The 24,624-nt window shown below is 41.1% G+C and overlaps 1 protein-coding gene and 1 non-coding gene across 3 annotated transcripts in view; one reads left to right on the top strand and one right to left on the bottom strand.

Moving 5' to 3' along the window:
* Positions 1-281: 281 nt before the first annotated feature.
* The window catches only part of SNX9 (sorting nexin 9), a 126,609-nt gene continuing 102,266 nt past the window's right edge, over positions 282-24,624 (bottom strand). For both annotated transcript variants that reach the window (XM_023206068.2, XM_023206069.2), the window contains 9 exons: positions 24,423-24,553; positions 18,846-18,949; positions 17,525-17,628; positions 13,942-14,019; positions 8,793-8,869; positions 7,283-7,372; positions 6,070-6,184; positions 3,844-3,935; positions 282-2,021 (listed from right to left, as the gene is read on the bottom strand). In XM_023206068.2, coding sequence (XP_023061836.1) covers positions 1,974-2,021; positions 3,844-3,935; positions 6,070-6,184; positions 7,283-7,372; positions 8,793-8,869; positions 13,942-14,019; positions 17,525-17,628; positions 18,846-18,949; positions 24,423-24,553 — 839 coding nt within the window. In that variant the 3' untranslated portion in view covers positions 282-1,973. The remainder of the gene's footprint in view (positions 2,022-3,843; positions 3,936-6,069; positions 6,185-7,282; positions 7,373-8,792; positions 8,870-13,941; positions 14,020-17,524; positions 17,629-18,845; positions 18,950-24,422; positions 24,554-24,624) is intronic.
* Positions 11,886-11,944, top strand: LOC111538670. Its single transcript, XR_002730421.1, has one exon. It is a non-coding gene; the product is annotated as a U7 small nuclear RNA (small nuclear RNA).

The following is a 24,624-nucleotide window of genomic DNA, read 5'->3' as shown; positions in this document are numbered from 1 at the left end:
CATTTCCCCCATCCCTTTTTCACTTTCCTGGCCGCTGCCTCACACCAGTCAAATCCGAATATCTGGGAGGCGGACACAGGGTGAGTGTCTGCTTCTTGCAACTCCCAGGTGTTTATGATATGCTTCCCAGACTGCAACACTGACCTATGGAACTGAAATGATGAATTCATGTCAGACAGAAGTAGGATTTGGGGAAGAATTCATTACCTGGACCATTTTCAGCAGCTGGAATAAAAAGCACTTAATAACAACAATAAAAATCACACACAAAGGCCAAAAAGTGTTTTGAAAAAGTGCTTTGAGAATTTACTGTACAGTTTTTTTTAAACAATTTATTTGTATGTTGGCTTCTACATGCTCTTACATTCGTGTAAAACATTTATACATATTCTTTACAATTTGTACATATATTAAATGGCTATAGCATAAACATTGTTTTATGGGATTTTATAGAAGAAAAATCAAGTGGGGAAAATTACTTATGAAACATTAACAAAAACCTGTGATATTAAAGAACAAGATGTTCTCATATTCATTTGATTTCCTCATCTACTTATTTTTGGTGTCATTTTATTTACGCTGGCCCAGACTTTCCATTTCCCATAATTATTAGGTCAGAAAAATGAAAGCAGTGGGAGGGAACGCAGTAAGGCACCTGTGGGAGATGGAAGCGCTCCTCCGCAGAAGTGAGACGGTGGCTGCCAGTGTTGAGTTAGAGCTGTAGGTGTGCCAAGGTCCTGTTTTGCTTTATGCCATTAACTGAAGTGCTGGTGCTCAGAAACATCCTGTGTGAAGTTTTGGATGTAGTCAGGAAGGGCACTGGTCTGTTCTTTCTTTCCAATCTCAAAGTCCTCAGGATTCTGTACGCTGTTCAGGCTGCAACCCTTCTCAGTCCCTACACTTTTCCATCTAATGGGGAGGGCAGGGGTGCTAAACTGTGCTTTTTCTCTTTGCTGATTACACCAACTGGCCATGAACCCGCCATCCAAATCAAGCAGTGTGCCATCCCTGCAACAGCCCTTCTCATCACGTTGGAAGAGCAGCCAAAGAATAAGAAGGGACGAGAGGCTCCGGGGTGCTGGGTGTGGTGCCCTCCTCCCCCTAGGCCCTCCTGAGCACAGCCACTCACCCGTTAGACCAAAGCCACAAAACTCTCTAAAAAGTCCCTCAATTCTTCTAATGTATTCTTTATGGCATAAAACCTGCCTTAACCATGATTAGGAAGAAAGTGCAAAGAGAGAAAGCACTGGTCCTCACGTGAGAGCAACACATCAGAAATGACGCTGAGGACACGGGTGGCCAGGGGTATCTGCTCATCTGCCAGGCTGTGGGGTCCCCCTGGAGGGACATGGGATGGCCCACCTGCCACACACCATGATGTTGCTGGCAGCCTCGGGGGCCCCCGGCATCCTCCATCCTGAAGTGTAAGCACTTGAGCCGTAACTGTGGCAGTGAAAGGCATAAAGACTTCCCTCAATGATAGGAACCCCAGAGGACTGAAAAGAGTTATAAAAATATACAAACATAGATATTTTTTATTCTGGCATAGATCGTATTTTTAAGAAAGTAATTAGTAATTAATTATCTGACACCAGGTAAGAACTGGAAGATTGTGGGAGACTTATAAATTATATAAGACATATAATTTATAAGACATATAAATTATGACTCTGTGTAAAATATCAGTGGGGAGAAACCCCTCATTCTCCATTGAAAATTCTGGTAACTTTTAAGTACTTTCCAAAAATAGAGATGATTTCCACTGGTTTAAATAATGGATGCGGAAATGAACAAAAGACCATCCCTAAATAACTGATGCGTTTAGGGTGGCTAATAAAATAAACGCAGTTTTTTGCAACTGTTTCTTTTTGGTTTTCTTTTTTTTTCTGAATAATAGGGGAAAAAAAGTTTTGAATTGCATTGCCCCAAGTCAGGAGAAAGCGCTCAGCATTCTCTTCAAGGCCCGTTCTGTCCTACATCACCGGAAAACGGCTGAGGGCCTGCCTCAGCTTTTCTGCAATCTGACAAGAAAGCAAAACAAAATAACGTTGAGATATCACTCCCATTACGACCTCACAGTATTCTTTATTCACAATGCCAACAAGTTAAACATGACACAAATTCCAATTCTTTAACTGGTCTTTTTGGCACCAGCCCTGCCCCGCGTTGCTGCTGGAGAGACCTTAACCCTGAATGGCACTGGCAGCACTGAGGCCCGAGCTGGCCCTGGTGGTCCCTTCCCGCCGGGGGGCGTCTGTACGTGCTCCCTGCCTCTGCCCTAGCGGCGCTTCCAGACGAACTGCTTTTCCTCAGATGAGCTGGGGGCTCAGGCCTTCATGCTTGCCTAGAGCCCCCTCCTTTCCTGGAGGAGTATGAGCTTCCAGAATCCCCTGAAGGTTGTGTCGCCCTGGCCACACCCTGCTCTGTCACTGCTGGGTGTGCAGACAGCACGAGCCTGCCTGTGAAGCTAAGGAGGCGCTGGAGTCGTCTACGCGCCAGGGCCTCCTGCTCCTTAAGGCGCAGCTGTCTTATCCATCCCTGGATGGTAAACATCCAGAGTGAGGGCTTGGTATATAAGAAACACTCAATGTATGTCTGCTCCACGAACACACACGCGTATTTTAATAACTTAAGGGTTGCTGTGCCATAAAACTTAGATTGAAAACCTGACAATGTTGTATCAGCTACTTAGGTTTATGCAAAGACAGTGATGAAATACACGGTTTTCTATTCTGAATTACAATGTATAAATAACTATATTATACTTGGACTTGAAAATCAATAAATCAACGTTATCAAAATTCGGAGAGTTTCCCTTGCATTATTTTCTCACACAGACAAATGTAATCTGTTATATTCTAACATACAATGAAAGGCAAATCCACAATGGCACCAACTGACGGGAAAAGTGTGCATTTAAAGAGCACAGGGCCCATGTCCTGTAAGGGAGGACAGGGTTTAGGTGAGTTCCTCCCATAAGTTAGTCTCCCAAACCAACTGTACAAGACACAATTCACAAATATGCATTAGGCACATATCAAGCACAGTTCTCCTTTAAGAACTGGCTGCTGGAGACAGGTGTTCTCAGTAGTGTCCAGTTTGCAGATGCCACCAGTATGGCTGTGAGCAGAGGGCTTGCAAACCACTCCCCATGAACATGGCTTAGATCCCACGGCCAGAGGAGAGCTGGGTAGGCAGCAAGGCCGCCAGCGGAAACTGGATTCTACATTACAGAACTTACCTGCAGGTGCCTGAGGTGGACATGCTACTAGATCTTTGTTTTCTGGTAAACAACAAAAATACTAGGCAGAGGTAAGAAAAATTTAAGTTTTCGTTATTGTTTTGTGAATAGAACCGTTCCAGGTCTCACTTTTTTGTGTTTTCTTTCTCTGCGATTTCCATGGCGCATTGTGAAAACCTCATTCATGAAAAGCAAAGGCTGCCTTTGGTTTCCTCGTGGTGCCAGGCTCCTGTTCCAGCTGCCAACGGAGCCCCAGGGACGGCTGGGTGACCTCATCTCATTCAGAACCGTTCCTGGTGCACAGAGGCACAGAGAGGCTGTGACACGCGGGAAGGAGCTGCACAATAAGGAACGTCTTGGGGCCTTGCAACTAGCATCCAAGACCCTGCTTCAGAAGAAAACCTTTTTTTAACCCAGTGTTACCCAAAAAGCAAAGGGCAGATAGAATTAGGAGATTAAAAAAATCCTGTCCAAAATTTAGGCTCCTTTGGTTTCTTACTTAGGATTAAAGAAAACAAACAGATTAACTTGACATGGTCAAAGTGGTTTACCAGGAACCCTCTCCTCAAGCACATGCGAAAGGCATGCGGATGCCCACTCACCGTTTCGTAAAACTGCACTTGCTGCTCCAGGTACAGGCGGATGACACTGTTGTAATCATAGATCCGATTACTGTGAAAGTGATTCATCTCAGCTACAACCAAAATCAAAACATCAATCAGTTTTCCCTCCAAGTTTTCAAATGACAACATCTGGTTTCTCTGCTCAGTTACAATTAATCATCAACTGGACCTAATCTGGTTGGCTGCAGTACAGTGTCAGTTCTTGGCAAACCACTTTACTAAGAGATTAGAAAAACAAGTTGAGCCGGGCGCAGTGGCTCACATCTGCAATCCCAGTACTGTGGGAGGCGAAGTGGGTAGATCACCTGAGGTCAGGAGTTCAAGACCAGCCTGGCCAGCATGGCAAAACCCCAACTCTACTAAAAATAGAAAAATCAGACGGGCGTGGAGACAGGTGCCTGTAATCCCAGCTACTCGGGAGGCCAAGGCAGGAGAATTGCTTGAACTCGGGAGATGGAGGTTGCAGTGAGCCGAGACTGCACTACTGCACTCCAGCCTGGGCGACAGAGGGAGACTCTGTCTCAAACAAAACAAAACAGTTAATAACAAACATTACTTTCCAGTATACGAATGACTTACACTGACTTGCATATTCAAAACTATAAAATCCAATACAGATAAATCACCCAAATGTGGACTATTACTCTAACAGAACTGATCAAAGAGAAACTACTTGGTCATACTTGCTACAGATGACTGCAGTTCACAGCTTCCAGTGCGTCTGCATTGGACCTAGCAAGGCACCTGGGGGCCCTGCCCCGCACCCTCCCGCGCAGCAATTGCTTCAGCAGGTTTCTGGTGAAAGGCTGGGCAGCGTGTGGGACAGTGGGAGGCCCTTCCTCAGTACGGGGAGCTTTGCTGTCCATGAGCACCAGCCACGCTGTCAGAACCCAGCCTCTCAGAGGGCAGAAGGACTGGATGCTGAGGGAGAACTTTCCTCATCTTCACTGAATACCTGGATTCCTTATCTCTCTGTGCCCCTCTGCCCCTACCCCCAACTTTGGAGGAGTCTTCATCATCAGAAGGCCTCACTGTCTCCGTTGGATGCCTCCTACTCCACCTTCTCCCAAACCCTCCAGGCTGAGAAAGCCAGCGGCTGCACAGATTACCATGACACACACTGCTCTACATTTTACATTCAGTTATTTGAAGTTGTACAAAGCTTTGTGTTTATCAATTTGGATACCCTCAAACACAAGTTCAAAACCAAATTTCCCATTTCAAACCCTTCAAAACCCAAAACTTCAATCAGGTTTCCTCATTTTTGCTGTAGTGGCCTTGGCTCTGGACACTCCCTCGTCCATCTCTTTCTCCCATGAATGCCCCAGTCTTGAAAGCTGTTCCTTGGAAAAGCCTGCAAATTTGTTTCCTTCTCTTCTCCCCAGTACCACATCTTTAGGTCCTCAAAGCTCAGACTACAACAGTGATGGTCTTCTGGTTGGGCTCTTGGACAGTGTCCGCATTTTCCAATCTCCATTCCATAACCAGCAAATCCTTCTCCCTTGAAGACTGATTTTTTTTTTACTCCCCTTTAATGGCTTCTTAATGCCCACATCAAGTCTAGAGTTTTCAAGTTCTTTCACAATCAAAATTTATTTCCCAGTAACCTCTAAGTATGTTTTACTCTTTCACGCCCATGACACAATCTAGCACCACGATTTTGTGGCTTTTGTTCCTAACAGAACACGCTCTCCATTCTCTGCCATGCAAATGCCATCCACCCATCCGCCAACAGGAAAAATCCACCTGCTGCTCTCATCTGCTCAAAAACACTCAAACCTATACAAATTCATGTCTTCTTTTTTTTAAAACACAAAAAAACTGTGCCTAAAATGACACACCCAAACCCCTTCACATTCCATGATCCCAAGGCACGCAGGTTACAGACTGCTAAAAGCTGAGCTCTGGCATTTAATAGAGCATTATGATATCACAGATTGCAAAAGGAATCTTCAATGTCTCTCAGAAATAGTAAAATGTGCAGTTTTAATCAAGCTGTCATTCACAGCTAGATAAGGTGGACAGGTGAAAAATTAAATAAATATTACAGATTTTCATCAGTACTGGGATCCTGCAAACAAGGGGCTTACAAGTGTCTCAATTACTTATCAGATGCTCATATCTGGATTTCTCTCTAGCAAGGGAAACTTTGCTGGGGAAAAAAAAAACCTCTACCAGCACCTCATAAGGACCCTTGCATCTTACCTTGCAACGCGTAAGACATGGTGCTGACTCTCTTCACCATGTTCTGTTTGTCTTGTGGGGTGATTTTACTTGTTGCAACGAGTTTGTCACTTTCTTTCACCTTTTCTATTGCTCCCTGTGAAATACAAAATACAACAGTATGAATAAAGCTGAAATGATTAGTCATTAGTTTAAAATATAACAATGCTAATATATTCTATAACTGATTTGCTACTGAACAGGAAATACCTCCACAAAACAAGAGAGGAAAGCATCTAAATTTAACTTCCTTCAAGTCCCTTAGAAGCAAAAAGGCTGCTATTCTTGAGAAATGTCACTAAGCTAAAATGAACAGTTTTATGCTACAACAAGAGAGAAAAGCAAACAGCACACCATCTCTGTAATATTCAGAAGCCAGTGCCATTTGAAGAGTAGCACATAATGGAAATCAGACATTAGCAGGTTTTGAAAGTCATGTGCCTAGGTACAGGGCAGTGTGTGCACACAGGCACTTTCTCTCTCTTCTTTTATACAACAGAATATTTTATAAGCTAGTGCCTAAGTGTTCTGATTGTAAGTCCAGGGCTTTCCTTTGATTTTTAAGAGGTGCTGAATCCATTTAAAGACTTAGATGGAAGTGGCTGGAAAGGTTGCCAAACATTTCCCACTCCAGTATCATCATGCTGCTCGTTATTTAGGACTGTCTGGGAAGAACAACTCTATACTCTTGCATTAATTAGGCTCTAGGCCTACAACTCTGATGCTGCTGGCATACATTTTGACAACAAGCTAATTGTTCTCAGATTTGTATTAAGTTATCTGAAGTTGTACAAACCTAATTTACCTATGGTACCCCTTCATGATATTTAAGTTACAAAGCAGAATGCTAAAATGGCCACATGCCAGCACTGTTAAGATCACAGACCAGCCGTTTGCAGAGATTTTCCTAACAAATCCAAGTACATCACAATATACTAGACTACTATGGTTGACATGAAATACTCACAACTCATGCCTGAGGTGATGTACAGACTTTTTAAAAAGGGAGAGAAAACCAGAATTCATTATGTGAGAACACCCCAAACCAATTTTAAAATTCAGTTACAAAACCTTTCTAACGGGAATTACAGTTTCTTTTTTAATAATAAAGATAAACATATAAAACCAATACTACTATGCATGTCTGCCTGCTTCACCTGCTGTTGTCTTCTATAAACGTCTACAATCAGGTTACCTTGTGAGTGCCAATGATGTCAGGGAAGCAGCCAAGAAAACCTTTATACTCGTGATTACATTCCATCAGGAAATGGAGATCTTTCTTTGGCTATAACAAGATACAAGCTGATTGTTACTAGCAGAGAAATTCAGAAAATCAAGGAAAAGAGAACCATTATATGCAAAGACTGTAAATCCTGCATGTGCTACACTAAATTACTGAGTGTTAAGCATTCAGATCACTTTTTCTAAAAGAAAGTAGCTCCCAAGACTGCCTGTCTTTGACTCTTACGTTGTAAAGAAAATGACAAAACATCATGTAATTTTTAAGTTGGTTTGTAAAATTATTTTGTTGTGGCCCAAAATATACCACCATGAAGGAAGAAAGTTCAGCTAATGCTGTATGTTTACATACAAACAAATGAGTTGCTGTAGTTTAACTTCTAAATATGAGCAGAGAATATAAAAATGTTATTAAAACACTCAGTAATCATTTTAAGTGGCAATTTAAAATTTTTCCATTTTTCTGAATTGTAATTTTAATAGCTATGTTACTCACATCTCTAAAATGAATGCATTTTTAGAAGTATTAGCAAAGTAGCCCATAACCACATTAGTGTGTGTACACATGTGTGCATCCACAAACATAGCTTTAAGTCATCCGAAAAAAAATTTTTTTTAATTAAGGGATTAGAAAATAACTTAGATTCTTCTTAAGGGAACTTATTATCTGTTACCTAAAAAAAAAAAAAAAAAAAACCCTGAAATTGGGGTACTAAAGATTCCAATAAAAGCTATGTAGCTATGACAAGGACCTGCCCTGTCCTGGGGACTGTAGCAGGTGCTTTTTTTTAATGAGCTGTTAAATCTTGAGAACCATACAGGGTAGGCACTACCACTGCAGATTAACAGATGAGGAAACCATGGCTCAGAGAGGCTAAGCAATGGTCCATACAGATCTGAGCCAGCGTTCTTTCCTGTTCATTAGAATCCCCTGATGGCTAAGAACAGATCAGAGGCATCAATACTGGGGTACATTCATTTAGATTTCTTTTCTTCTGAGATAGGGTCTCACTCTGTCACCTGGGCTAAAGTGCAGTGGTATGATCATGGCTTACTGCAGCCTTGACTTCCTGGGCTCAAGCAATCTTCCTACGTCAGCCTCCTGAGTAGCTGGGACTACAGGCATACACCACTATACCCGGCTAATTTTTTTGGGGTTCACTGTGTTGCCCAGGCTGGTCTCGAACTCCTGGACTCAAGAAATTCACCCGCCTTGGCCTCCCAAAGTGCCAGATTACAGTTGTGAGCCACTGTGCCTGGCCTATTTAGATTTCTTGATGACAAATTTATCCATCCACTTTGTCTTAATCTAAGAAACCATGATTAAATACAATTAACAAAAATACACAGAAACAGAAAAGAAGAGGGTACTTATTTGGGAAGTTTGTCTTAAGACATGTTTTAAATTAAATATGTGGACTAGATAGCATCAAATCGTAATTGGAATTGTGTGATTATGTTAGTACCTGTTCTGCCACGAGACTGGCAATTTCTTCATAAGTCTTTCCTGCTTCTGTTATTGCATCATTGAGATCTGTTTCACCTGAAAATGACCAATTTTATCAGTGGTTATAAGTTATACATATTTTCATTTCACTTGTTAAAAATTTTATTATTGATTTTATTGGTAAATTTTATTTTAGAAACTTTCAAACATTTTCAAAACTAGTGGAAACAGAATGAATGCCCATCACCCACCATCTGCCTTCCCCACCACTGGCAGCTCTCGCCAGCCTCTGTTCATCTACACCCTGACCTGCTTTCACCGGATATCAATATCTCATCCATAAATCCTGCCTAACAGATGAGGACTCTAAAACATGAGGCAGTACCATTATGACACCTAAGACGAGACTGTCACTCTGCTATAATGAGGTCTCTCAGGGCGAGTTGGCTGCTTGAATCAGGATGTAAAGGTCCACACAGCACAGAACTGATACGTTTCTTAACTCTGTGGATTCTTCTTCCTCGGCCCCTTTTTTCCCTGCATGTTTCTTTTCGTGGGGTGTTGAACTTGTTGTGTGCCTTGGTGCCTGCATTCTGGATGCTGCTGGCTGCATCTCTGGTGATACTTCACACACTCCTCTGTCCCTGTATTCTCTTTACACTAGCTATTAGACCTAGAGGCCTGATCAGAGTCACACGCCACCAGTTCCAGTTATTTCTACTCTTAGAATGTTAGAAAATGATCGTTATCTAGAATGACCATTGTCTGGATCTTTTATTTTATTATTATTTATTCTTTTTTGAGACAGAGTCTCACTCTGTTGCCCAGGCTGGAGTGCAGTGGCACGATCTCAGCTCACTGCAAGCTCCGCCTCCCAGGTTCACACCATTCTCCTGCCTCAGCCTCCTGAGGAGCTGGGACTACAGGCACCTGTCACCACACCCGGCTAATTTTTTGTGTTTTCAGTAGAGATGGGGTTTCACTGTGTTGGCCAGGCTTGTCTCCAACTCATGACCTCAGGTGATCCACCTGCCTCGGCCTCCCAAAGTGCTGGGATTACAGGCGTGAGCCACTGCTCCCGGCCAAGGATCTTTTATTTTAGTATGAGTTTGCAAAATGGTGTTATTCTATTTCTACCATTCCTTCTTTATTAGCCGAAATACTTCCATAAGGATCAACTTTCCTTTATCAGTAATATTCTGGTTACCCAGAGGTAGAGTCTGAATAGGAAAAGCAGGTTAAGTGCTTAATTCTTTTTTCTCTTTACAGTTTTCAAAATAATGAGTTAATCCCCTATCATTCTCTAAAAGTAACTGAGATTAATTTCTTAAAAAGCATCTTTATAATTCTGGATTTAAAAATATTTGATATGCTTCATTCCACATTAATTATCATTTTCACTAATGCTCAAATTTTCTTTTCTTTGGCCAGTGGTAGGCTCTTCCAATTGGTATTTAAGTCTTTTGATAGGAATCCTGGTTCATTGCGGTAGGACGTGGACCTTATCATTGGTGCCAGGGAACGCTTCTTGCTACTGGATTGGGTAATTGTTTCTAGGGCTTTAACAGAAAGGCAAATTGTGCATATATATATATATATTTTTTTTTATTTTTTATTTTTTTTTATTTTTTAAGAGGGAAAACACATAACGAGCTCACACTGATGTTTCCAAAGCAAATTTATGACTTTAGGGGTTTTCTTCATTTATTTTAAAACTTATTTTAAAAATCTTAATTGCTAACAACAGTAACATAATTACATATTTGATTTATCCTACAATATGAAAACAGTTTTAGAAGTTTTAGAATAACAATACCAACCTGATATTGACTACATGTTTCGTGAAAATACCTAACATTTTTATAGTCTTTCTGACCTTGAGGCATCTGCTCCTGGGGGCATATAAAATGCCATTTTAAGGTGCTTTGAAATAATTCCTCTGTGTGCTATGCCTTCATCTTGATGTATCAAGTCATTTGTTTTATTTTGCTTTTGATTAGGAATTTTTTTCCATTTGATTTAAATTTGTTTTCTAATAATTATGTAAAGCATTCACATTATTCCAAAGTCAACTCTACAAAACAAGATATAATCAGAAGTTTACCTTCCAAGTCTCTCTCCTCCCCCATAATCATTTAAGAATTTTTATCACTTATATTTCCATATGATCATCCATAACAATATGCAATGTTTCACGGTTTTGTGCAGGGGCCATGCTAACAGTCTATATTATTTCAAGTTAGTACATGAACTGTTAAAGGAGCACTGGAAGTTATTTTTACTATAATCAGAATATTCCTAGGATTCAAACTCATTTACGTTATTGCAAGATCGCATAGTATAGCACTGCTCAAAGACACCAACACATCTGAGCAAGTGGATGTGATGAGACACAGTACTCAACACTGCTGACCACTGTCCTTTGCGATGGGAGAAAAGCCAGTCAACAGGAACTTGAATGCTTCCTTAAAATAGTATCTTAAGTAGAATGATATTCAATATAAAACATACACTGAATATTTTTAATACCTGAAAAAGTGCTATCTGCAATATGAATATTTAATTATGTATTGATAATTACAGTCCAGAAAATGTTAAAGGATCATGAGGCAGCTCCCAGTAGGGAACCCATGGATGAGCCTGTGGAGCCGGGCACAGTGTCTCAGGTTCACGCTCTGCGGCCCACCTTCTCCCCAGGCTGCCCCTGTTGCTGTGCTGCCTCACCCCTGCTGCCACCTGCATCCTTTTCTACTCCACCTTGCTCCGTATCATTACATTTCCTTACTTCTATGCTGCTTCAGGCTAAAATTACACAGACTGTACAACCCTGGAAAGAATCTGATCACTTTGAAGGTAGGTGAATTCTACCATATTTTTATGAGGATGAGTAATATATGAAAAGATTTACAGCACAAAGTAATTGAAGAACTTTTTAGAAACCATGTCCCAGATTACCAACTGTCTTCTTTTCCCCCTCTTTTCAAGACTTTTGGTTCAATTACCTGTATCCTCTATTAATAACAACATATTTCATGAATAGTTAGTGGTATCTTTGTCTCTTCTAGCACTTCCCAGGAAAAGAAGTGAATTGCTATTTTAAAATTCTATGATTCAGTGCTATAGCTCTTTTAGAATTTGTCTAGCAGGTTTTCCAGGTTGCAGGAAACCTCTCTCTGCAACAACAACAACAAAATGTATGATTCAGTTCAACATCGTTTCTAAGGTTTCTACGTGACTCCAAATTACTGGGGATCCCAGCAACAAATTCTGAAGTTACTAAAGGGGTAATTGTGGGGCTTCTATTTTCAATTAGGATATGGACACTGCAGGAAACTACTGCTCTTGCCGTATTACAAAAATACCAAATCAACTAAACAAGTCAAGCCTTTTTTTCAAGTCACTGAAGCACCATGAAAATGAAGAAATTCAAATCAACTAAATTCAGAAAAAAGTGCGCTCTGCCCCGCTAGGTGATGGGCTTCCCGGGGGCATGTGGGCTAGCACGAGGCACGGGAAGCTGGAGGAACCTCAAATGCAGAGCTGGTTCTCCCACAGGGATTTCTGTGGCCTAAGAGGTGACAGTGGGAAGCTGTGGGCTAGGCTGAAGAACAGTAAGAGGGCTGTAAGGTGAGGTTCAAGGAAGGCAGATTGCAGCTGAGTTCTGACACGTAAGAAAGCATCAGGACCAACGGGCCGAAAGTCCAGCATCTCTAGGAGAAATGCTCTCACCCTGTTGAGACATCGCAGAGCCACCATGCTAAAAGGGCTCCAAGGCATCTGCCTCCTCCCTAAGCAATGGGTGTGGCTCTCATCTCAGCTCTTCCACCACCCACTTGTTACCTGGGCCAAGATGTTTCTCTGTCCTGGCCTTGAGTTGCTAGTCTAGACCTCAAAGACCACTTCTGGTCTAAAAGTGTCAACTGTAAGACATGATAAGGCCAGGGCAATGAGAACTATTCCCAGGTGGGAGCCCTAAATCTTACATTTTGGTGATAAACTAATTTCTTATTAGTTTATTATTAAAATATTCAGAAACTGACATTCAAAGCACTGTCTGCCCTGAGTATCAGGACCAACACCTGTACCAATTCTATCACTTCTGTAAGTGACAGGAGATAACAGATTTAATAGGTGCCACCTAGCTGACAAATGCCTTTTCATTATTATTCTTTTTTTATTTATTTTTTTATTGAGATGGGGTCTCACTCTGCTGCTCATATTGGAGTGCAGTGTTGTGATCATGACACACCATAGCCTCAACCTCCTGGGCTCAAGCGATCCTCCTGCTTCAGCCTCCAGAACAGCTGAGACTACAGGTGTGTGACATCATGCCTGGATAATTTTTATTATTTCTTTGTAGAGATGGGGTCTCCTTATGCTGCCTGGGCTCTTTTTCCTTTTAATAAAAAGAGCTAACTTGTTCTCATTAAGTGCTGCCAATGTAAACCATGAACTCTAAATTCCATGGGTAAGATACATATTTATAGGGTAAGCTGAAACAGTTAAGGAGAAAACAGGCAACACAAACTTACTACTTGGTCAAACATTTTTCCTTGAAATGGCCTTGATGAAATCTGGCTTTTGTTTTTTTGAGACAGGGTCTTGCTCTGTCACCCAGGCTGGAGTGCACTGGTAAGATCACGGTTCAGTGCAACCTCTGTCTCCTGGGCTTAAGTGATCCTCCCACCTCAGCCTCCCAGATAGCTGGGACTAGCTGTACGCACCACCATACCCAGCTAATTTTTGATTTTTTTGTAGAGATGGGGGTCTCACCATGTTGCCCAACCTGGTCTCAAACTCCTGTACTCAAGTGATTTGCCTGCCTCAGCCTCCCAAAGTGTTGGAATTATAGGAGTAAGCCACTATGCCCAGCCAAATCTGGCCTCTGTTAACAGGAAGACTTGGCAGAGAAATGAAACTGATGGCCTTGAAACAAAAATGCTACACCTGAGAGCAAAAAAAGGTAAACAAGCTAGCAAGAAAATACAAATTATAACAACCTTTGGCTTTTCTCAAAAGTCCTAGGATGAGGGTGCAAAAGTCCTTAGTGCAGCAGCCTAGCCAATTTACACATCAACAACCAGGGTGCTTCACTGAGGAGGGAGTCTGCAGGCAACAGGTCTGGATAAAGCTCTAAAGGCCCATTGGATGAATGAAGAAAGACGCACCTTGATAGCCGCTAGAACTGAACACTGTGGCCAAACTCTGCAAGGCCTTTCCTATCTTCTGATATTCCTTGGGCAATGCTGAAAGAGAAAAAGGAATAAACGATTAGTCTTCTGAGCAAACTGAAATGGGATTAAACTATTCCCTGAAAGTGATTACTTTATCGTAACGTTGGAAGTGATTCAAAATAGTCTATATTCCTTCATAAAACATTGTTTCAAAAGTGATTTTTTCAACTGATTTCTTTCGATTATTTTTAATTGACTGTTCAATTAATGGTGGATGCTATCATTACTGACAATCACTCCTACTTTCTCATTCACCAAATGAGAGGTAAGTGAGATGGAAGCTCCTTTAGATGATTTCTAGCTTACAAAGTGCTTCTAGCGACACTGCGCTCAATCATCACGTTAGCCCCTCTACCAGATGCAGAGACACCATCCTCACCATGGAGAGGATTAGGAAAGTAAGACTCAGATAACTGACTTGCCCAAGGTCACATGGCTAATAAATGCTGGATGTGGACTTGTGATTCCAAATACGCAGACTTTCCCACTGTTACGGGTGCATAAATGACCATTTGCAAACCATGACCACCAAAGACTGAAAGCAACAAGGTGCGGAGGAAAATACAACAGTCAGAGGTCGCATGACCAGGGAAGAGGGGTCTGAGTTTTCTCATCTGTATGAAGAGATGATTTCACTAAATGACCCCTGAGGTTTCTGTTTAAGGTGCTAAGATTCTGGGATCACTTTGGAGAACTTACTAAGAGTCTCTGCACCTTAGGCTACTTTCTTTGCATTTGTATGGAGCCCCCTTAAATGGAGCATCTGTTTACCTTTCAAAAGAAACCATTATTTGCATTTAAAGACTCATTGCAGTTTTTAAAGGAGAAAAAGAAAACTTTTAATGTTTCTTTAAAAAATATTTAGGTCAGAGACATTTGAGGTAAGGTCTATAAGCTGCAGTTATCAGGAAACATGAATCCAAATTACATGAGCTCAGTTAATTTTAATAAACTGTCCACCCTCTGGTACCTCAGTTTTGCCTCTCTACCTAAAGGTGCCTGGCATGTGGTTCACCATGCAGAGTGTGTGCTGGAGTTTTCATTCTACACATTAGGAATTTTAAAGAACTATTTTGAGAAAGAGAAGGAGATATGCCTGAGTCAAATCCCTTTCCCCATCCCACAAAAGAGCAGCCTGAGGTCAGCATTCCCTACTTTCTACATTTAGCCTTGTGAATTACACAGGACATGGAGTTTATCGGACATTAGACATAAGGCATTTAATTTTTTAAAAGATATCAAAATCCCAAATTTTTATGATAGCCTTAAAAAATGCAATTGTAAAATTTGCACTCAGGAAAAATGGCTTTCAAAGAACATACAGATTTAAACGATGTGTTATGATGGTCTTGCAAGAGTTTACAGTCAAAATTAATTCACTGCCTTTAGAACTGAATTCTTTCATTTATACTTTAGAACAGCGATGATCCCCAACCTTTCTGGCACCAGGGACTGGTTTTATGGAAGATAATTTTTCCACGGACAGACAGTGGGTTGGGGGGATGGTTTGGGGATGAAACTGTTCCACCTCAGATCATCAGGCATTAGATTCTCATAAGGGCTCACAACCTAGATCTCGTGTATGCGTGGCTCACAATAGGGTGTGAATTTCTATAAGAATCTAATGCCACCACTGATGTGACGGGAGGCGGAGCTCAGGCGGTAATGTGAGTGATGGGGAGCGCCTGGAGATAGAGATGAAGCTTCACTTGCCTCCTGCTGTGCGGTAATGGTCCATGTACCAGCCCATGGCCTGGGGACTGGGGACCTCTGCTTTTGAGAATAATGTCAATTCGCCTTTTGTTCATGAGTCATCCTCTATGACCAAAGTCTTGACACAAGTTTTGTTTTCTAGATGCCGCATTTGTATACATTATTTTCTCAGGGCTAATTCTCTATATTTAGGATATAGCATCATATTTCTTTGCTATGGGAAAGAAACAACTATTATTCCTGGTGTCTGCCCCTCAAGCATGAATAGCTGCTATGTTACAAGTTCTTTTGTTGGTATAATATGTGGATGGTAAAGCGCCACTGGTACTGGTATTGCCGCTAGTAGAGGAAGAGGTAGAGGTAGCATTGGCTAATGGTTGAGGTAAGGCAGGGCCTGGCAAACTTCCTCTGCAAAGTGCCAGATAGTAAACGTTTTAGGCTTTATGGAGCCACAAGTTTCTGTTGAAACTACTCAACTCCACCATTATGACACAAATGTAGCCAAAGACAATAGACAAATAAACGGGCATGGGTGTGTTCCAATAAAACTTTATTTACAAAATACGTGGCAAGCCAAATTCGGCGCTCAGACCATAGTTTACTGACTCCTGATGTAAGGCTTTGGATTTCATATCTGGATCGAATAGTAATACTGGCATTGTCTTTGCTGTGCTATCTTTTAATTCATCTACGAGTCACTCCATATTTAGTTTCCTGTTCTTTAAAATTATTATTGGATTTCAAATTCTGATTGTTTTCCTTTTTAGTGTAAAAATATCACCTTTAAAAAAATCATTACAAGAACAGATCCCTTTCCTATGCTGAGCATCAAAGGCCAATATAAAAGTAGGTATATATTACTCATAATTCAAAATATAAAACATTCTTATTTTTTTAAAACTGAATACAACCAATATTCCTGTATGGTGTTATGAGGTGAAGGCCAGAAAATTCTTAGTGATAGATTAGAAGGCCCTTTTCTCCAGAAGTTAAGACATAGCAATAAGAGCAGACCAGATATAAAGGAGAGAAGTCCTAGGACTCTAAGGGAGTCAAAGACATCTGCATATTGGACAGCAGTGAGATCCCAGCATTTCACGGCCTGACAAGTCATTCTGCAGCCTCTGAGCCTGTGGGTGTAACACGGCAGCAGTCCACAGCATTAGCCCCACAGCTGGATACGTGACTGTTTATCTATCCTGGGCCACATGTGTGGCGACAGAGCTGCACAGTTCTGGGGAATACAGGAAAAACCTTCAGCAGAACGAAAGCCTACAAACCAAAGAGAAGGAGGGAGGCAGGAAGTTCTTAGGGACACGGCAGAGTGGGCAGAAAGCCGTGACTGACAGTGACACTCTCCCCTCGGCAGTGCTTCTGCTCTGACATATTTTTACTACTAACTATACTGGTTTTTTCTAAACACTATGGCTTTAGTCAAATATACAACATCTTACCAAATGGATGAAGATTAAAAAACAAAATCATGAGACTAAGAATAACTACAAGCACTCTCAAAACATGCAAAAATGATTAATTTTCCAAAGATCATAAAGCCCCAAATTACTGGAACTAATTAAGTGAACATGGTGCTCCTTATGAGATTTCTTAATCTGGCTTTGTTAGTCAGTTTTCTGTGGTTTAATTTGGGTGAAGTGAGATTAAACAGAATCATAGGAGGGACATTACTGCCATCCACCAAATACACTTCTGTTTGAGGCAGCAGGTTCCCTTCTATGATAAGGGACATAAAACCGAGCCTGCATCACCCCCTACGAGCCCAGTGCGCTGTAAGGAGTGGACTTACGCCCCGTGCAGCGCTTCCAGTGCTCCTGCCCCACCGTCAGCAGCTCCTTCACGCCGTCATCCATGGCCTTGGTGAACTTCCCCACAGCCTCACACTTCTGCTCTCTGTGGGCGAAGGCAGCCGTCAGTCACATAAGCAGGAGGAACAGCACTGCTGTGGGGACACTCAGGCCAAATGTACCCACAGGCACTTGTTTCCTTGCACGGTAACAACTCCCCTTTCACTAAGTTAGCCTTAAATACAGGCTTGATGCAGACATTTAAAGAACTACGTAAAAAGCGGTGATTTATATTTTAACTTTGCTTCCTTTCTGCCTCTACAATTCTTTGTGAATTTTAAAATTATTCTAAAGTAAATAAAATAATTTATTGAATATCTTATTTAGGAAAATTCCAATCACTGGGGGGACCATCAAATCTATAAAAGAATAATAGGGGTTGCTAATGCTAACTGGCCATTCATTCCAAGTACTCAGTGAAATACAGACAATAACCCGGACACACAATCACCTAAGTGATCTGAAAGATACAGTTCTTTCTAAGGATGTCAAAAGTGTATTTACCAGCCTAAAAAGATCACAATATACTGTTAGATGAAAAAAGCAGATTATAAAACAAAATGTCTAGTGTGAGATCATTTTTGTTTAAACAACCTTTCCTATAATTACATATGTACAGAGGAGGATTTGGGAGACTAAACACTAACATATTAACACTGATTTTCTCTCTGGGTGGTTGAAGAGTTACGTGTATGTGTGTGTGTGTTTCTTGTCTATACTTTCGGTAACACATACACAATAATTTTACGATGAAAAAGTTTTTTAAAATTAAAAACCATGCAAATTTCTTGTAAGTCCTTAAGAGAAAAGGAACTACTCCAAAGTTTCAACTGACCTTGTATTTTAAAAACTAAATGATTAAAATCAACAGATTAAAAAAATATACAGAAAAAGCAGGTTAGAGACTGCTTCCTCAAGGCAATGTTCAAAGAGGTTTGCTGTCTGAATATTGCGTGGGTTTTAGGTGGCTCCGTGCCGCCTGGTTTCATCACACTATTGGAAACAGCTACTCAACACCGTGTCAACTATGAAATCACTGGCTTCAAGGTAAAAGAAAGATTTTAATCTGATGTTGCAGTTATAAAGACAGTACTTCTACATACAAATGATGTTTCCCTTGTCATTGGACTACAAATCCCGCTCATTTCATAAAACTCTAGTCTGACAATTTGAGTTTCGGCTGCGGCTACTCTGGCTGAGGCCTGATGGCCAAAGGAGGAGGGTGCAGATTGAGAAGAAAGAAAACCTGGCAGCGTCTCTCACATTTCTACTAAGTCCAAGTCAGGTGCCTCTGGCTCCATGGTGGAAAATATCATGACTCCCGCCAGCTCATCTTTCTCAGCCTTCCTCTTTCCAGTTTTCCATTCCTGTAAATGAGAACGCTGTAAGGTTCAAGTGGAGAGCACAAACTGGTCTTCAAAATTCCCAAACAGGACCAGCTCATTGATCACCTTTATCTTTCTAATTTTCAGGAAGCAGCTCCCACTCTATCTCCCTCCTCACCATGGACCAAATACCTTTATGCCCCAAATGCAATCTCAGGGCATGAACAGTGTCATTCCACAGAATGGACCTAAAGGGACCAAGTCTTTTGAGAATGAACCGATTCAGTCATGTTCCCTTTCCAATGGCTACCTACATAAACACAGCAAAAAGAAACACCCTATATACATACACACGCACACACACACACACACACACACACACATATATTTTTTGAGACAGTCTCACTTTGCCTTCTAGGCTGGAGTACAGTGGCGTGATCTCAGCTCACTGTAGCCTTGAACTTCCAGGTTCACGTGATCCTCCCACCTCAGCCCCCTAAATAGCTGGGACTTACGGCGCACGCCACCATGCCTGGCTAATTCTTATATCTTTTGTAGAGATGGTGTTTCACCATATTAGCCAGGCTGGTCCGGAACTCCTGGGCTCAAGCAATCTGCCCACCTCGGTCCCCACAAAGTTCTGGGATTCCAGGCATAAGCCACTGTGCTCACCCCACCCTGTGCATTCTAAGTGCCTCAAATGTTTAGGTTAACTGATTTCTAAAAAGGTAAATGCTTTTCTAAAATATAACACAGAAACCAGTATTAGGAGCTTTTTTTTTTAAAAAAAAAATACTAACATATACACACAGAGTACCCCAAAGCAAAAATATCCAGTGCAATGAATGTCACAAAGTGAATATTTGCCTAACGACCAACTAGGCCAGGAAGGAGCAAAGAGCTCCCATTCCAAAAGTACCCCCGCATTGTCCTTTCCCCAAGCACTGCTACCTCTTCCCTCTCCCACAAAGGTAACCAGTAATCTCTCTCTTATGGTTTTCATTTCCTTGCTTTTCTACTATGGTTTGAATGTGTTCCCTCCAAACTTCATGTTTTGAAACTTAATAGCCAACGTGATAATATTAAGAGGTGGAGCCTTTAAGAAGTGATTAGGTCATGAGAGCCTCTCCCCTTGTGAATGAGATTAGCGTCCTGATAAAAGAGCTTGATGCAGGGAGTTTGTCCCTTTTTGTTTTTCCACCTTCCACCATGTGGGGACTCAGCATTTCTCCCTTTTGGAGGATGCAGCCCTCACCACACACCAAATGCTGATGCCTTGATCTTTGACTTCCAGCCTCCGTAACTGTGAGAAATAAATTTGTTGTATATAAATTATCCAGTCTCAGGTACTTTGTTACAGCAGCACAAATGGACTTTGTTTAGATGCACCTAAGCATGCATCCTACCCTGTCCTGCTAGTTTTTCAAGCTAGCAAAGAACCCTATAAATGCGTTCTTTGGTGTCTGGCTTCTTTTGCTCAATCTTGGTTAGGAACTACAGTCACAATTTTGTGTAGAACTACAGTTCATTCATTTCACTGCTGTATAACATTCTACTGTATGAATAATACCCAATTTATTTATCTATTCTACTACTGGTAGCCACCCTTATCAAGTTATGAATGAAGCTGTTACGTACATGTCTCCTGGTGTCTGTGTGCCTGCATTTCTATATTCACTACATACCCAGGAGTGGAAATGCCAGGTCATACGAGAGAGTTCAACTTTAGTAAATGCCAAACTTTTCCAAATTGGTTTTACCAGTTTTCTCCCAACAGGTTATGAGTCCCAATGGCATCTCACCTCACCAAGATGACACTTGGTATGGTCAGTTTTAGCCACTCTGGCAAGTGTGTAGTGGTATCTTGCTGTGGTTTTAATATGTATTTATTGATTGCTAATGAGATTAGGTCCTTTTCTATACATCTGTTGTTGATTCTGATACCTTATTTTATGAAGTACATGATCAAATCTCCTATTTTTCCATTGGGCTTATTGATGTTTTCATATATTCTAAAATCTAGCCCTTCATTGCTTATATATATGTGCAAGTATCTTCTACTCAGTAGCTTTTCGTTTGTAATAGCTCTGCTGAACAAAGAAGTTCTAATGTAGTCTAATTTATCCACATCTTTCTGCAGAGTCTTCTTCATGTCATATTTCAGAAATTCTTCCCTGCTCTCTAGGATACGAGGATGTCCCACGTTATCTTCTGTAAGCATTACTATGTTGCTTTTCACATTTAGATCTGCGAGCCACATGGAATTCATTTTCAAGAAAACTATATACAATGAAAACTTTCAAACATATACAAAAGAAGAAAAGTATAATAAACCCCTCAGGTTCAGCTTCAATAATTACCAACACTTTGCCAATCTTTTTTTAATTATCATTAGTTTAGTATGAGATACAGAAGTCATTTACATGATGAAGCTTTTGGAACTGTGGTGGCACGGGCAGCCTCATGTGATGCCGTTTCAGTAGGGATTTACTTCGGCTTACACACTTTCTAAGAATGGCACCGCCTCTAAATAAGAAATGACCCTTGTCTAGAACTACTTGGTGCCTCCATATTCTGGGAAAACTTTAACTTTCACACTAACTGGTTAAATCTTTCCACCCCCACCTTTAAGGTCTGATCCAATAGCTACTACTGTTGCTTGCAATACTTTTGAGATTTTTCTGGAAGTATAACAACTCCTTTGGCTACAGTTTTGGGTGCTTTCCTTTCAACCAATACTCAAAGACTGAAAGAAACTTTCCAAGTGCCTGTTTGCTGTGACTCCACAGGAGACCCACAGCTCCACCTTCAGCACATGTGGCCAAGGGAGAAGTTGCCCAGGCACCACTGCTCCCCGGGAGGTGCCAATCTTGTTTCATAGGTACTCTCCTCCGTTCTATCTGTGGAATTTTTTTTTTCTTACTTTAAAGCTAATTTCAAATATAATACATACATATATATATATATTTGAGACAGAGTTTTGCTCTGTCGCCCAGGCTGGAATGCAGTGGCACAATCTCGGCTCACTGTAACCTTCACCCCGGGGTTCAAATGATTCTCCTGCTTCGGCTTCCCAAGTGGCTGGGATTACAGGTGTGTGCCACCACACCTGGTGAATTTTTGTATTTTTAGTAGAGACAGGGTTTTGCCATATTGGCCAGGCTGGTCTTGAACTCCTGACCTCAAGTGATCCACCACACCCAGCCTGGGACATATTTTAAAAACAACAATATCAATAACAACCCTAATACAATCAACTGCAGATTGTAGTGAGGTTGCGAGCACATTTCATTTCCCTGTAATGTGCCATCCAACTGACCCAGCACCAGCTACTGAAAAGACTGTCCTTTCCCTACTATGCTCAGTGCCATGTTTCTCAGAGATCAAGTGTCTATTCTGCTCTACTGGTTGGGTTGTCTAGCCTTATGCCAAGTCATGCTTTTAAACATTTTTAGCTTCACAATGAGTTCTGATATGCAATAAAGTCCTCCTCCTAGTTCATTATTTTCCAAGAGAATCCCGGCAATTCTTGGCATTTTGATTTTCTACATATGGAATCCTTACTGTTTTCAGTCCATGAGACACAGTATTAGAAAACTTATTTAGGTCTTCTATTATTTTTCTCAATAATGTTTCATAGTTTTCTATGTACATTTTTTTTACATTTTCTTCTATTTATTCCTGGATATTTGATACTTCTGATGTTATTGTAAATGAGTTTTCTTTTTTTTTAGATTTTCGATTTCTGTTTTTGGCTGATAAATACATAATGTCTTCTATCCAGCTACCTTACTAACCACTTATTTCTAATAATGTCTCTGTAGATTCTTTAGGGGTTTCTGTGTCTACCATTTATCCACATGAGCTGCTACTTACCACAGCATCATAGTTTCTATGTAGTTCTACACTGTCATTTAGCAAGCGAGGAAATTCTGGCCCAAAGGGATTAAATACCTTCACTAAGATCACAGAGGCAGTTAGAAGTAGCGCTAAGACCAGAACTCAAGTGCCCTGACTCCAAGTTCTTTCTTTTTTCTCTTATACCACTTTTATGACAAGCTGATCCCTCTTTCAAAGTGGCAGTCATTTAAAACAACACAACACAACTGATGTCTAGGATTTATTAAACCCACCATGCATAAAACATGGCCTTCAGAAGTGCCTTCTAAATCAAATCCTTGGAAAATCTATCAAATAAGCTCTTATAAAAGTCTTGTGGGCACCAGGAAGGCAACAAACTTGGAGGAGGTTCCCTGTAGTTTCTATAACTACAAAGTAACCAAAACAGTTACTGAATTCAAAGAACTTAGTTTCACTACTATACAGCTACATGACACACACAGTGTGACCGAGTACCCTATCTCACCATAAATATACACAAACTCCTAAGACATGGTGAAAAGACCCGTGATATACACAAATTCACAAAGACATGGTGAAGCATCTCCACGTTGTCTCATTCCCAAGCTGGTGACATATAACATATCACATGAGCTGGTCAATTCCAGAAATAGTCAATAACTGAAAATTATTGTTTCATAGCCAAATATGTATGTTAAGCGTATGCATACACCTGTAAACATACACCGATAGAGCCCTAATATTTAAGACTTACTATCTGTTCACTTCAACAAGTGAAAAGTACTACAAAGAAGTTTAGCAAGTCAATCTCTCAAAGTTCCAAGAGGGTATATGATATTCTATTATTTGATCAGAGACAAAAATAGCTTCATAATTTATTTCCCAGGCTGATAATGTCTTTAGCATCTGCTGTGGCTTCTAGGCCAACTCCTGCTTTTATTCTTTAGGGTGCTTTCTAAGATATGCAGTATTTGTTGAGACAAATTGTGGAGGAAACATCTTTAGAGAATAAAATGATACAATAAGGAGTACAGTAAATGCTTACTGAGAGAGAAAACTATTTCCAAAGCAGACAATTTTGAGATGTCAGGCAGCCAACTTTTCCCTGACTTTAATGAAGAACAGATGACCACTGGCAGACTAACTGGTCACGGGGCAGGCAGAGAGAGGCCAGCATTGACTTCAGACTCACCATTACAGTGATGAAAATGGCCTGGCTCTGAGAAGAGCGGCTCATGTCTGCCTCTCCCTTTCCTGTCATCATGCTATTACATCGTAAGGACAACGTGATCAGGAAAATTGGTCACCCCACTCCCCTCACTTCATGCTGATAATACCTTCAGAGTTTGGGGACTATCCTCCTATTTTTACAACATCTAGGGAAAAACCGCTGACCCCATTACATCCTTCACCCTGCCCCTGCCCATCCTGAGCCAAGCCACTCCCGGTGTAGGGGAAGCCCTTCTGGCAGGCAGCTCTTCACTCATCATGACAAATTTCCTATGGTGGGGATTTAGGTTTCTGTCCCCTCACTGTCACTGGAGGAAGTGAGAAATAACTAACCAACATAATTTTAACTCCTTTCAGAAATAAGTTTGGTGTGAATGAGAAAACTCTCAATATCCTCTGATGCCATAATAATACAATGTCCTACCTTCTCATCTCGGAAATTTAGGAACTGCTGGAAAACTTCACTTTCAGAGATTACTGGATGGCGACACATCCTGGTCATCCAGGCCTGAAGTCTCTCCATGCGCATTTTGATAAATTCCTCTTCAAAGCGGCCTGCAAGCGACACACAAAGAATGACATGCAACTTTGTCTAAAATGAATTACTGTTACCATACTGTAACTGA

The sequence above is a fragment of the Piliocolobus tephrosceles genome, chromosome 5 (assembly GCF_002776525.5).
Source record: "Piliocolobus tephrosceles isolate RC106 chromosome 5, ASM277652v3, whole genome shotgun sequence".
Lineage (NCBI taxonomy): Eukaryota > Metazoa > Chordata > Mammalia > Primates > Cercopithecidae > Piliocolobus > Piliocolobus tephrosceles.
This window is presented reverse-complemented; position numbering and strand designations above follow the sequence as displayed.